The sequence below is a fragment of the Epinephelus lanceolatus genome, chromosome 11 (assembly GCF_041903045.1).
Source record: "Epinephelus lanceolatus isolate andai-2023 chromosome 11, ASM4190304v1, whole genome shotgun sequence".
Classification (NCBI taxonomy): domain Eukaryota; kingdom Metazoa; phylum Chordata; class Actinopteri; order Perciformes; family Serranidae; genus Epinephelus; species Epinephelus lanceolatus.
Genome location: NC_135744.1, coordinates 11,893,643 through 11,908,195, shown reverse-complemented (window position 1 = coordinate 11,908,195; position 14,553 = coordinate 11,893,643). Strand labels below are relative to the sequence as shown.

The 14,553-nt window shown below is 39.1% G+C and overlaps 1 protein-coding gene across 1 annotated transcript; it reads right to left on the bottom strand.

The window, feature by feature from the left end:
- Positions 1-9,670: 9,670 nt before the first annotated feature.
- Positions 9,671-14,310, bottom strand: zmat2 (zinc finger, matrin-type 2). The gene is made up of 6 exons (XM_033636019.2): positions 14,238-14,310; positions 12,312-12,411; positions 11,843-11,966; positions 10,848-10,921; positions 10,608-10,753; positions 9,671-10,511 (listed from the first exon to the last, which is right to left on the bottom strand). Exons 1-6 carry the CDS (start codon positions 14,253-14,255, stop codon positions 10,368-10,370), a joined length of 606 nt encoding a protein of 201 aa, XP_033491910.1. The 5' UTR covers positions 14,256-14,310; the 3' UTR covers positions 9,671-10,367.
- Positions 14,311-14,553: the final 243 nt, after the last annotated feature.

The window sequence follows — 14,553 nt, the reverse complement described above, 5'->3', positions numbered from 1 at the left end:
GAGGAAGTGACTGTGCAGAGGGGGGGATGAAGGCAACATCCTCCTCCTCCCCCAGTCTGACCACAGAGCGGAACAGATGCTGCAGTTGCACCCACTCGATGCAGCTGAAAAGAAACATGACGACGACGCACTGTTTAAAAAAAACACCAGAAGAAGAAGGAAATGACAGACTCTGGATCAGTTTCATAGTTCAGTCTGAGCGTCTGCATCGTAACATCCTTTAAAGACTGAAACCATGGCGACATTTGACAGATGGTGGAAAGTAACTAAGTACTTGTACTTGAGTCATTCTTCGTCTGCTGCGCCACATTTATCTGACAGCTCCAGTAACTTTACTAATATAACATGACGAGTTTATAACCAGCTGCAAAAAAAAACACATTAAGTTTTCTCCTTATGTATGACACTTAAGGCTTAATTTCTCCTTAGCTGAGAGACTTACACAGTTGCATAGAATCTCTTAAAAGGTTTCCTTATTGAAGGACACACGTTAACTTATTTACTGACATCATTAGAGAACACAATGTCTGTTTCCATAGTTATGCGGATGACATGCAACTGTACATCTCAGCTGAACCAAACGATGCCGCAGCCATGAACTCCATCGCTACCTGTGTTTTGGGAACAAATAAATGGATGAGCAAAAATTTCTTAAAGTTAAATGAACATAAAACTGAAATGTTACATGAAAACTTACGTACTTAATGTTAAGTTATGTAGGTTAGGTAAGTAAAGTTAAGTTACACAGATTGGGTTTAGGAAAGTAAAGTTATGTACTTAACGTAAAGTTATGTACTTATTGTACAGGAACTAAGAAACAAGATCATATTTCTCCTGTTTTAGCTTCTCTGCACTGGCTCCCTGTAAAATCCAGAATTGAATTTAAAATCCTACTGTTAACTCATAAAGCTCTAAATGGTCAGGCTCTGTCATATCTTAGACAGCTCATAGTGCCATATTATCCCACCAGAACACTGCGCTCTGAGAATGTAGGGTTACTTGTGTTCCCTAAAGTCTCCAAAAGTAGATCAGAAGCCAGAGCCTTCAGCTATCAGGCTCCTCTCCTGTGGAATCATCTTCCTGTTGCGGTCCGGGAGGCAGACACCATCTCCACATTTAAGACTAGACTTATGACTTTCCTCTTTGACAAAGCTTATAGTTAGGGCCGGCTCAGGCTTGCCTTGTACCAGCCCCTAGTTAGGCTGACTTAGGCCTAGTCTGCCGGGGGACTTCCTATAATACACCAAGCACCTTCTCTCTCTCTCTCTCTCTCTCTCTCTCTCTCTCTCTCCCTTGCTAACACTCATGTCCTGTTACTGCATCTTGCTAACTCGGCCATTCTGGATGTCACTAACTCGGCTTCTTCTCCAGAGCCTTTGTGCTCCACTGTCTTGCAGGTTAACTTATATCACAGTGGTGCCTGGATGGTGTGACGTGTGTGGTTGTGCTGCTGCTGTGGTCCTGCCAGATGCCTCCTGCTGCTGTTATCATTAGTCATACTTCTACTGTTATTATACACATGATTATTGTCAAATATATATACTATAGACAGATATTAATATATACGTTCAACATATTGTACCACAATAGCCGTAATTAGAATTATAATATTATTACTTTCATTAATGTTGTTGTAAGCTACTGTTATTACCGTCTGTCCTGCATCTCTCTCTGTCTCTGTCTCTCTCTCTGTCTCTCTCTCTGTCTCATTGTGTCATATGGATTACTGTAAATTTATTATGTTGATCTGTTCTGTACGACATCTATTGCACGTCTGTCCGTCCTGGAAGGATTAGAAAGAGGGATCCCTCCTCAGTTGCTGTTCCTGAGGTTTCTACCATTTTTTCCTCCGTTAAAGGGGTTTTTCGGGAGTTTTTCCTGATCAGCTGTGAGGGTCCTAAGGACAGAGGGATGACGTATGCTGTAAAGCCCTGTGAGGCAAATTATGATTTGTGATATTGGGCTTTATAAATAAAATTGATTGAAATTGATTGATCATAAAGTTATGTACTTAACGTAAAGTTATGCACTAAGTGTAAAGTTACATAGGTTAGGTTTACGAAGAGAAACATGACCAGGTGTCATGATGTGATATGCTTAACGTAAAGTCACAAGCTTATTGCAAAGTTACATAGGTTAGATTGAAAACGTAAAGTTATGTAGCTTAAGTAAGAAAAGTAAAGTTACATAGATTGGGTTTAAGAAAGTAATGTACCAAACAAAGGTTGGAAACAAAGTTGCGAAGGCCAGGTAAGAATTGTAAAGTTACGTAGATTAGATTAGAAACGTAAAGTTATATAGGTTAGGTTAGAAACAGAAAGTTACATAGGTCAGGTTAGAAACGTAAAGTTACCCAGGTTAGGTTAGAAACATGAAGTTACCTAGGCTAGACGAGAAATGAAAAGTTACATAAGTTAGGTTAGAAATGTAAAAGTAGGTAGGTAAGGTATAGGAAACTGAAGTAACGTACTTTACGTAAAGTTATGTAGGTTAGCCTTTGAAAAGTAAGTTACATAGATTAGGGAAGAAAAGTAAAGTTACCTATGTACGGTTTCGGAAAAAAAAACATGGTTGGTTGTCCCCATGTTATCTACGTTAAATCAAGTACTGAAGGTAAAGTTACATAGGTTAGGTTAAAAACGTAAAGTTACGTAGGTTAGGTTAGAAACATGAAGTTACGTAGTACTTTTGGCAATAAATAAATGGATGAGCAATCATTTCTTAAAGTTAAATGAAGACAAAACTGAAATATCACATAAAAAGTTACGTACCTGCGTGTCGGCCCTAAAACAAAAAAAGAAATGCTGCTTAATAATCAGGTTAATTTAACTCCCTGATTCAAATCCGATGTGACGAGTCTCAGTGTGATCCTCGATTCAGATCTAAGCTTCAAGTCCCACATTAACAAGGTGATGAAAACATTTTTCCAACTCAGAAACATTGCTAAGGTATGAGCATGTCAAACTGAAAAAGATGAAGAGGAATTGGTTCATACTTTTATTTCAAGGTTACGCAACTACTGTAATGCACTTTTTACTGATAGACCTCAGCTGATTGAAAACTCTGCAGCTAGACTATGAACCAGAACCAAGAGGAAAGAACACATCAGGCCAGTCTGAGCTGCTCTGCGCTGACTTCCTGTTACATTTACGATTGATTTTAAGCTCCTCCTACTTGTATACAAAGCTCTAAATGGGCTGGGACCGAGCTACATCGCTAACTCCCTTGTTAACTATTTGTCTCCAAGAACACTGTGATCATCTGCTGCTGGTTTATTGGAAGAAGATCAGGGACGCAGCTTTTGTCAGTGACGCCCCAAAGCTATGGAACACACTACCTATATATATCAAAGAAGCTGCTCGCTAAATATTTTTAAAAGAAAGTTAAAGACATTTCTGATCACTTTAGACTTTAACTCGCTTTGCCTTTACTGACACAGGTCTGTTTTATATCCATTATGTCTATTTTCATGTGAAGCACTCAGAGCTTATACTGTCCTTATTGTAAAGCCCTTCTTCCTCTTTCTCTTATTATTATCATTGTTATTATTACTACATTGAAAGAGATTTTACAGCAGTACAAGTTTCCATAGAGATTGTTTGTTTGCTTGGACTCAGGCTTGTGGCGGCAGTTATTGTCTCACAAAGCTGGCTCATATTTAGATAGTGAAAAAAATGTCAGATGAGAAGAAGATAAGAAAACCATACTGGTCAGAGGAGGAAGAGATTAAACTTCTGGAAGAATACAATCATACAGAGAACAAACTACAAAATAAATTTGATCCCCAGAGAACAGAAAACGATTGTTGGAAGAAACAACAATTATTAATTCAATCAAATCTAGTGTAAAGTGTAAAATTAAAAGTGTATCCATTGGGTTCTCCTGGTCGCAGAACACTCTTCTCTGGCATGTTAGTTTTTTCATTTATCACCATAAACTCCATCATGTTGCAGTTAAGACAGAGTCAGAGGAATCGTAGGTATTTTTACCCTGCTTTAGTTGCTAAGGTCTTTCATTCAACGGTTTAAGGATTCCTTAAGTATAAAACAAGATAAGGAGAAAACCATAAATACTTAACTGTACATTTTAAGGAACCCTTAAGGAGAAGACTTAGAGTGTTTTGTGCAACCAATTTCATAATTAGTAAACCTTAACTAGGACTTTATGAAAAAAATCTTAACTTAAGTTGTTTTGTGCGACTGGCCCCTGATGGTTCATCATAATATCTGACTGTTGGTTGGACAAAACAAACACTGTGAAGGTGTCACTTTAGACTCAGGGTTATTGTGACATCATAACCTTGTTGTGAGCAGGAACCAATTTCTTTTCACGAAGTACACCTGTCAACCATATCACCGCGCAGAAGGAAGCGTGCATCTACTGCTAGCTCACCTAGCATCCCTGCGCTAGCTAACGTTGCAGCTTAGCCGAAGAGGATGCCATTAGTGTTTACATCTCCCACTGTCACGAGCACGAGCCTCTCATTCATGAGTATACGCTTCCTTCTGCACAGTGATTCAGTTAGTGAGTGTAATTTGGTAGAAAGAAAATAGTTCTGACATGAAGCAGGGTAATGTCCCCCACACTTCCCGTATCTGTGCCCTCCATCCTCTGCACTTTTTTACAGCCATTATAACTGTTCAATTTTTAACATGTGGTAATGTGTTTTTCTGAGCCGTCTTTAAATGCATCATGAGTAGGCAGACACAGCTCTCATGTTGTGATCAGAATCAATCGCACACAGACCAGAGGTGTTCTACTGGGCAGTGCCTCTATGTTAACTATGTTCAGCAAAGCAGCCAGCAAGAAGAAAAAATCCTTGCACAGTTTCTTCCAAACAAACCGTGTAAGTTGAGTAATGCTGTTGCATGTAGATAATAGATAAATGATGACTAATTAATAGATGCCAATATATCAAGTTAAGATAGTTAACAAGAACACTAATGTTATTGTTACCAATGTTAAATCGCTTGCTAGCTAATTTCATGTTAGGAATAAACCTACTCCTCCCTAATAAGAACTTGTGTTCACTAATGCTTTGCACATATTTTTTTAATCTTTATTGCCACAATATAAAGAGCAGCAATTATCAGCCCAAGGCTTCACAGGTAAGGAGAAATTATAACTGGCTAAGGAAATTTCTATAGGATAAGAGTGACTCTAAGATTAATTTTCACAGCTGTTTCAGAACTAATCTTATTTATACTCTAAAATGTTTTTGTCTGTATTGCAATAGCAATACTACTGCATTATTTGTGTTTTTAAAGGCAGCAGGTATAGGTCATGCCATTTTTCTTTATCTTGATTAATTTTGCACATCTGTGCTGTCATGTTTGATGATGTGTGCACGCAAAAAAATCAAAGCTACATTGCATCCCCCTTGTTGAAAATTAACAATTCAGTCAAGTAAAGCCATACATTTCACGTAAATTTTTGTAGGTTAGGTTAGAAACATAAGGTTACATACTATGAAAGATAAAGTTACGTAGACTGGATTTAGGAAAGTGAATTATACTTAACATAAAGTACAAAGTGTACTTTAAAGTTTTGCATGTCAGGTTTAGAAAAGTAAAGTTAGGTAGATTGGGTTGTGGAAAATGAAGTTTCATAGGTTAGGTTAAAAAATGTTAAGCTACTTAGGTAAGGTTTAGGAAAGTTAAGTCACGTACTTAATGTAAAGTTATGTAGGTTGGGTTAGAAATGTAATGTTACAAATGTTAGGTTTAGGAAAGTAAAGTTACGTACTTAACATAAAGTTACATAGGTTTGGCGTCATCACATTACATACTTAACATTAAAGACTAATGTAACATGACGACGTGACAAAGTACATTAAAATAACAAACTCCACTTGCGGGACATGAACATCAGTCTACTGGAGGAAAGTCCTGTATTTGTTTAACCCTTTCATCACCACAGCTTGTCTACTGCTTTTTATACTTCTTCTTTCTTTTCGCCCATCACCATGTTGCTCATGTGATTACATCCTTCGTGATCACATGAGTTATACACAAACTCTGGTGCATCACTTTTCTTACGTACACACAGTGAGAACAGCCTGTTGCATCATACTGGAGATATGGCAGACAGAAGAATAGAATACTTAACTGTCATTGCACAAATGTACAACAGTGGTACAAGATAAAACACATAAAAGACACATTTTGGCAGATATTTCCACAGAACAGCAACAAAGAGTCAATAAATGACACAGACTGACTCAGAGAGGTGCATTCTGGGAGTGCAGATGCAAAAATAAATCCCCACATGTCTAACCAGCGGTCAAAGCTGACAGTAACTGAGCCGCTGCAGTGTGAACATGCAAATTTCAAAAATGTGTGTTTGGCTTCCTCTGCGTCTAAAATAACTTCACATTCATCCTCTGATAAACCCTTAAATTAGTGAAGCAGAAGAAGAAGTTCACTGAGTTAGTGAAACATTCAGGTAATTTCCCTGCTTCTGGTGTTCAGAGTTAAAGTACTGGATCAGCAGGAGAGTCTGTTTTCACTTTGTGGACTTTAATCTTTGAATCTGAACACACAGTTGTTTCAGTAAATAAACCAGTCACCAGAATAAGCCTTTGTAGTCCTTTGAGCTAGGGATCGATCGATACATTTTTTCAGAGCAGATGCTGATACCAATTATTATGAAACAGAGAATAGCCGATATTTACAACTAATAGATGTCTGCTGTAAAAATCATAGTTGACACAGAATTGAAAAAAATAAACACTGACAAAGCATTACATTCAAATGCAATTAAGCATATATTCATTCTGAGAACTTTTCCAATCAAACGGTACAGAGTGCTGCCAGCAGCACTTTGAAAACAACTTTGACAAGTAAACAAATGAATGGAAAAATATAAAAATAATAATGAAATAAAATAAAATAAAGGAGAGCTCAATTAAAAGCCAGGCTAAAAGGGTAGGTCTTGTGTTTGCTTTTAAGAGCCTAGAATGGTCCGTGCAGGCAGTGAGAAGCACGACAGGGGCAAACAGTGCAGCTAAGGACAACAAACTGTATATCGGCATATCAGTGGAAAAAAAATCACTGATACCAATAACCCTAAATATTCATAATATCGGCCCCGGTGTAGTCATTTGAGTCTTCATTTTGTGTCTCTTTGAGGTTGTTTATGTCTTTTTGTTGGCGTTTTAGTCTTTTGTGGTCATTTTTTTATTCTTAAAAGTTGTTTTGTGTCTCCTTGCATGCTTTTTGTAGTCCTTTGAGCCTTTTTAACATAATTTTGTGTCTTTTTGGTCATTTTGTTCCACTTTGTAGTTACATTGTGTCTCTGTGCAATTCCTCACTAGTTCTCCCTCATTAAAGGCTGGTATGTAAAGGTGACCAGGCTTTTACCATCAAGGCCCTGAGGCTCTGGAATTCTCTGCCTGAGATCAGGCTGGACAGCACATTACCTGATTGTAAATTATTGCTTAAAATATCTTTTATATGAAAGCTTTTCTTCATTTTTTGTTTTTGTTTTTGTTTTGTCTTCCTGGTCAGTACTTGTACATTTGAGTAACATTTTGCCAGTGAAGTTCTCGGAGCTCCCTGACACTTTGGGCCACTGGGCATGTGCCCAGTTGGCCTGCTCTAAGTAAGGGCTGGAGTAAGTAAACTGGGTTTACTGAAGAAATGTCAGTTTTCACTGAACCTGCTCTGAATCAGACCTGAACTCTTCGGATGGACACCTTTACATATTTAAGACTTGGATTTATTTATTTTTTACTCTGTGCAGATTGATGATCTAATGATTCAATATCAGACTCACAAAAAGCACAGCTCAAACTTCTGTTGAAGGGATACTCTTTTTCTTTTCTTTATGCAGTTCTTTTGCATTTGGTGGAAAATGTGAGTGCTGACATGTTGTGTGCAGTTTGGAGCAGGTAGGTGTTTGGACGCCCTCTGGGCCATAGGTAATGATAATCCACTGCACCTGTTCAGGCCACCAGTTTCACCGCACTGTTCCGGTCCATGGAGAGCATGAAGCTGCAGGTCCAGAGCTCTGCAGCAGCAGAAAGAGCAGCTCCGTCCGGACCAGTGAGTGTTTAACTCTGACGTGTGTGAACTTGAAGTGTGTTCTGTTGTGACTTATTTTTGTCCTTACTGAGTGTGAGAGGGTGACTAAAGTATTTTTTAGTCTGGAACCTATGTTCATATGTTTTTATGTCAAGTTGATCAATGGGAGCAACAATTTTTAAAATTGGTCCAGTGTTGAGAGGAAACAGCTGCAGTGTTTCCACTCTGCTCACACCGTCAGTGTCCGTCCACTAACAGTATTTGTTTTTGTCACTGATAGGCTCAGATTGTTATTCTAAGTGTCCGACAACATTATGAAAGGATCCCTACAGAGATAGAGCTTTGTGTTAAAGAGTAAGATCCAGAAACAGCCCTGAAATCACCATCACCAAACCCACCAGACTCAATTTAAATAACCTCATTTTATCATCATAAAACAGACTTCATTCAAAGTCAACAGCACTAAAATTAAACTCACAAAAACCATCTTGGTTCGTCTTTCCACCGTTACAAACAGTCACCAACTCTGGTTTGGTTGAAATTAACCCTTAATTCACCCAGTTAGATGTGAAAACATGTTGCCTCTAAAATGACTGTTTATTTAAATGGAGTCTGGTGGGTTTGGTGATGGTGATTTCAGGGCTGTTTCTGGATCTTACTCTTTAACACAAAGCTCTATCTCTGTAGGGATCCTTTCATAATGTTGTCAGACACTTAGAATAACAATCTGAGCCTATCAGTGACAAAAACAAACACTTTTAGTGGGCCACTCAACACCTGGGGCACGTTTCCACCGCCAATTAACGCTCGTTCTCGTTTTATGAAAAGTATTCATAAATCATCGCTTAATGTTTCCATGTAGATTCATTTCTTTTCAACACTGACAGACCTGCAGTTCTGAGGAATTCCTCTGTGATGATTCATTCTGAGTTTTCCGTTTCACAAAGCCAGTTCAGTGTAACCCTGAGTCAGTCAGTAATCTTACTGGCTGGCTCCTCTTGATCTGATTGGTCAGAGGTTGGGGTGTTGACAGGCTGTGACCTGATACTCTGAACATAACCTACTCCCGAGCAGGTCAGCTTATCAGCATCAGTTGCCACAGTGATTTATCCTGTTAAGAAGAGAATCAGCTTCGTAGCACTGAAACCCAGAGTTAACCTTGAACTTACCTCGCTAACTCCAAATCCTGCTTCGTAGTACAGACCTCTGGTTACCTGACCTTCTGGTCTTAATCTGTGACTTTCTTTCTCCTAAAATGATGAGTTTGATCTCGTAATATATTGACTTTATTTTCATAGATTTACATCTTACTGCTAAAACGCAATACATTACTGTAACACATTACCTTTACAACGTGTTACTGAAGTTCTGATCATCTGACTGGATAAATGAGACTTGGATTATTCCGCACGAGTTGTGACAGTTTGTAAACAGATGTTTTGATATAGTTTTGCTGCTGTTAAACGTGGAGCCCAATCAGTAAATCAATATGTTCGGTTTTCTGTGGAGACATGTCAGAAAAACCAAAGTTTTCTTCATGAATTCAACGTAACACACAGAGTAACTGATATATACACGATTATTATGAGGCGATTTTGGTGATGCGTTCACTGACACTAACAGAGCTGATAAATCAGAGTAATCACTTAGAAACCAAAAAAAAACAGTGTGTTTATTAAAATCTGAATTTTCAGACAGACTCAACATGTTGATAATAATACTAATATAATAACGTCAAAAATCAACATTTAACAAGTTAAAATTTAAGCTGCTGATATTTGTAACTGTTCATAAATCATTTTCAGGTCCAGTGAAGACGTCAGAACAAATTCTTAATCACAAAATCAGATTTAACTTGAATTATATTTTTCAAGATGAGAATTTAAATCATATCAAAATTTAGATTTTAAGGTGTTAAATGTTTTTCAGAATGAAAATCTGCTTCCCGTGAAAACAAAATCTCATTTTATCTGCATGAACTTGAACGCCTCGCAGTCAGACGTCTTGTCGTTAAAGAAAACTTCCGCAGTTTTATTTTTGGTCCGCTCATCATCTCTCAGTTCTGATGTTTTCTGACACACAGATTATCCAAACGAACTTTTGGTGCTCACCGACAGGAAGCAGCTGAAGTAAACGCCATCAGAGCTGACAGTGATGGATCAAACTACCAAAATAAAAGCATGACAGCAGATAAAAAGAATAATTTTCAGGTTTTAAGTCTGAATCGGGACAGTGAGCGTGCAGCGGAACTTCCTGTCGTCACAGTCTGAAGCTCCAGCTGACTGGAAACCAGTTCCCCGTCCTGGTGCGTGGTGGCCATCCTCGCCGTGCAGCTGCGGAGCATCAGTGACTCTTCTTGGACGAGCCGAAGCCGGAGAAACCCATCACAGCCGCCATCTCATCGTCCTCCTCAAAGTCCACGTCCTCCTCAGCCCGCCGCTTCCTCTCCTTCTGCTTCTCCTTCTTGTAGGCCTTCGCCTTCTCCTCCTGACAACACAGAGCACGCCAGACGTTACGTATGCACCAGAAAATACAACCAACAGAGGGCGTGTCCCCACACCTCCTCCTCCTCCTCCAACTCACCTCCTCCCGCAGCTCCTTCATGCGCTCCTCAAAGTCGTACTCCTTCTGCTTCTCCTCCATCTTCTTCTTGTTCACCTCAAAACGTTTCTTCACCTGATCCAGAGACGAGCGCTCGACTCGCATCGACATCCCCAAGTTCCTCTGGTCTGTTTGCACACACCGTTACACACACACAGAGTTACACACAGTAACACACGTACAGACAGATGACTCGTCGTCTTGTCATCAATGTGAACTCACGTTTTTTGCCATTAATGTGATCCAGGAAGTTGATGGAGTCTTTGACAACACAGTCACAGACGTTACAGTAATAACTGAGAGAAAGAAGAAGAAGAAGAAGAAGAAGAAGACAGCCAATCAGAGCAAGGCGACAGACTGAGCCGTTCAGGTTCATTATGGTTACAGTAAAGTCAATTCTAGAAGCTTTAAACTCGTCTTCACTCTGCAGGCAAACGCCAAACACACACCAAGAAGCTACGACGTGCAGCTCGCCACAACAGTTAATATTCTGCGGTGAGGAGGCGTGTTCATGCGTTGCAGGTGCGAAAAAATTCTTTTGACCTTTTACACAGAGATGGCGCTATAGAGTCGCAACTAAGTCTCTTCTTTATGCTGCCTTTGTATTTTTACACAGAACCAAACACGGGCAACGTGATGCTCCAGTGGTTTTAGACAACAAGCTGACACCACAGAATTAAAAGAGGCATGGCGCTTTATGAATAATAATAATGACATAACATGTCAATAACATAATTCCGATAATATTGGAGACAATATGTTAATATTTATGATGAACAAGATGGCGGTGCAGCTGCAGAATAAAACTCAGAGTTCAGGGTTACACTCAGTTTGTTAAACCTGCTTTCTGAAACAGGCCCCGACGGCTAGTTACACAGATAACGTGTCATCAAACCATCACACCCGTCCTGCCAGCTGTCGCTTTACACAGACGCCATTTCGGTCCCCCCTTGGGAAGGCAGTATAAAAGGGGCTTTTGCAATGTGGGTCAACATGTCGAAGGAGTTATAGGACTCTGTTTACTGATTGTCACAACTTAATGCTAAAAGTTAAACTCTCCCAAATTTTAGTCTGGCGGCAGCTCACCACAGACTCATACGGCCGCAGCCTTCCACAGACACTGTATGGCTGCACTTTGCCGCTGTTTGGTGTGTCTTTGCCGTAAAATATGAAAGAGTGAAATCAAATCTGTTTCTGGTGTCAGAAACTCTTCGTACCCGCCCATCTCAGCCTGAGGAGTGGTCTTTGTGATGACAATGGTCTTCCCCAGTTTGGACTCCAGGTCCACTTTGTAGTCTCTGTGACGCAGGAGGTCCCGCTTAACGGGCGGAGCCGTTTTCCCTGAAAGAGATGAGTAACGTGTCGGTTAAACTACAAAGTTATAATTAATAATTTCTCTTCACTGAGTCTAGTTTCTCAGATGTGAAGAGTCCGACTGAACAAACAGTTTGAAGAGGGTCACGACTAATGGCAGATATCAGAAATATATAAACAAACACCTGAGGAGGAAAACAGTAAACACAGAGACATGAAAACAAACAAACACTCGAGTATGAAAAAGAAAATGATGCAGCTAAAAGACATTATACACAGATTCTTCTTTAATAATTTCCTGAAAGTCTCAGAATCAGAAGTAGAAACTAAATTCACTGATCTGGGTTTTCTGATTTTAACCCATCTTCTCACCATCTCTCCTCTCTCTGTCTCTCTCCTCAGCCAGTCGTTTCTGAGCGAGGTTTTCATATTCGTCTTTGTCCCACTTCCTGCGGAAGTCGTTCTTACTGGACTGTAACAGAAGAAGAAGAAGAGAGTCAGAGAAGAAGATGAACCTGCACCCATGCAGAACAAGAAACAGATCATGTAAATGTTGCAGTATTTTATTTTGCTGTGTTTTAGGGGTGGGAACCACCAGAGGAACCACGATCCAAATATGGTGCGATGTGCTGAGTATTGCGCTAAAATATACTGTAACGTATCACTTTTTTTCAGCTGTAAATTACACCCCGAAGAAAAACTTCTGTTTTATCTAATAAGATTCATTTTTTTTAGTCTGTTCATCGCGCTTCAATCTTTTTTTGTAGCAGCAAACTGTATCTAGTGGACTGAAAAAGCAGTCGATTATTTTATTCTGGTTGGCTACCCAAAGTTTAATTTGTATTTGTAACAGTAATAATTTATATAATAAAAGAATTGATACTGGCACTGTGTGATGATACGATATTGCCGCACAAAATTATTACGATACTACGCTGTATCAGTTTTTTCCCCACCCCTACTATGTTAAGTTCTGTGTAAGGATGCACGAGATTGGATTTTCTGCTGATATCTGATATGTAACAACTTATTTGGCTGATATCTGATACTGATCTAGTGATCATCAAGTCTCTTCTGTAGTGGAGTTAACATCATATTATACATACATACTCTTATCATGACGGCCCACCAGCAGATGGAGTCATGAAATACTGTTCAGTGTTTGTAACATATATTCACTGTGCAAAATAAGAAAAACCACATTGGCCGATACCGATGACGTGCTGATATTATCTTGTATCCCTAGTTCTGTGTGTTTTCTCCACCTTTGTTTTATTTATGTTGATGTTTGTCCTCTATCTGTCCATTAGCTGATGTCCCCACAGGGCTGCATGACAGGAGAATAGTGAGTGCACCTGGATTTTGATTTTGTTGTCCAGTCCAGGAAAGAGTCAGTGACCCTTGATCGTGGATGATTGATTATAGATCACTGCATATTTATTATGTTGATGTACTATTCACACATTGCACGTATTGCACGTCTGTCCATCCTGAGAGAGGGATGTCTCCTCAGCTGTTCTTCCTGAGGTTTCTGCCATTCTTTTCTTTTTTTCTTTTTTTTTTTACCAGTTAAAGGTTTTTTGGGAAGTGTTTCTTTATCCGGGTGAGGGTCCAAGGACAGAGGGATGCTGTAAAACCCTCTAAGACAATTTGTGATTAGTGATATTTGGCTTTTTGAATAAAACTGTTGAACTGAATGATTACACCGTCCATACATGATGACATCTGTTTATGAAGACGACTTTTTTCAAACTAAAAGCATCAGTGACCATTCAGACACACATAAATATTCCTCTGACACATGTGATTGGCCCACATCAGCCTCCGCAGCAGCAGATAAAATCTACAAACACCATGTATTTCACTTAAAATGTGAGTTTGATGTGTTTGTGTTAATGATGCTGTTTTATTCTGAAAGGTCTCCCGCCGGAAGTCGTCTTGTTGTTGTTGCTAGCGGAGCGCATGCTAATATTTAGCAGTTACATAGATCACAGTAATGTATAAACACGTTAAACCAACACGTGACGTTTCATAAACATTAGTTTTTTTATTGAAAATGAAACCGGAAACGTTGCTTCTCTGTAATCAGGCTAGAAGGGCTAGCCACCGTTTAGCTGTTAGCGGTTAGCTTATAGCTGAGGCGCCGCTTCTACCGGGTTTTACACCATTTAAACGGACTCGGTGTGAAGCGTTACCGGCTCTGATAAACAGACAAACTCCGGCTGAAGTGAAGGTCACTGGATGTTCAAACAATTTTACATTTTTAACGCTGTAAAACAGATTAGATCAGGAACTCACCCCACTGCCAGACGCCATCTTGTTTATCCAGTAACAGAATACGTCATGTCGTAAAATCAGTGTTGGTCTATTAAGTCGCATCACAGCGCCGCCTGCTGGAGCAGAGACACACTAATTTTATATACATTAAATTAATCATATATTAATATATATTATATTGAGGGTATTTCAATATTGATTACGTTAACAATATTTTAATATTAATTGTATTCATGAGTCGATTTCACTGCTTATTAAAGCTGTTTTAGTTTATTTAATTTATTTTCCTTTATTATTTGACTACCAGTACTTTTATTTTGGAAAGTCACATAACTAA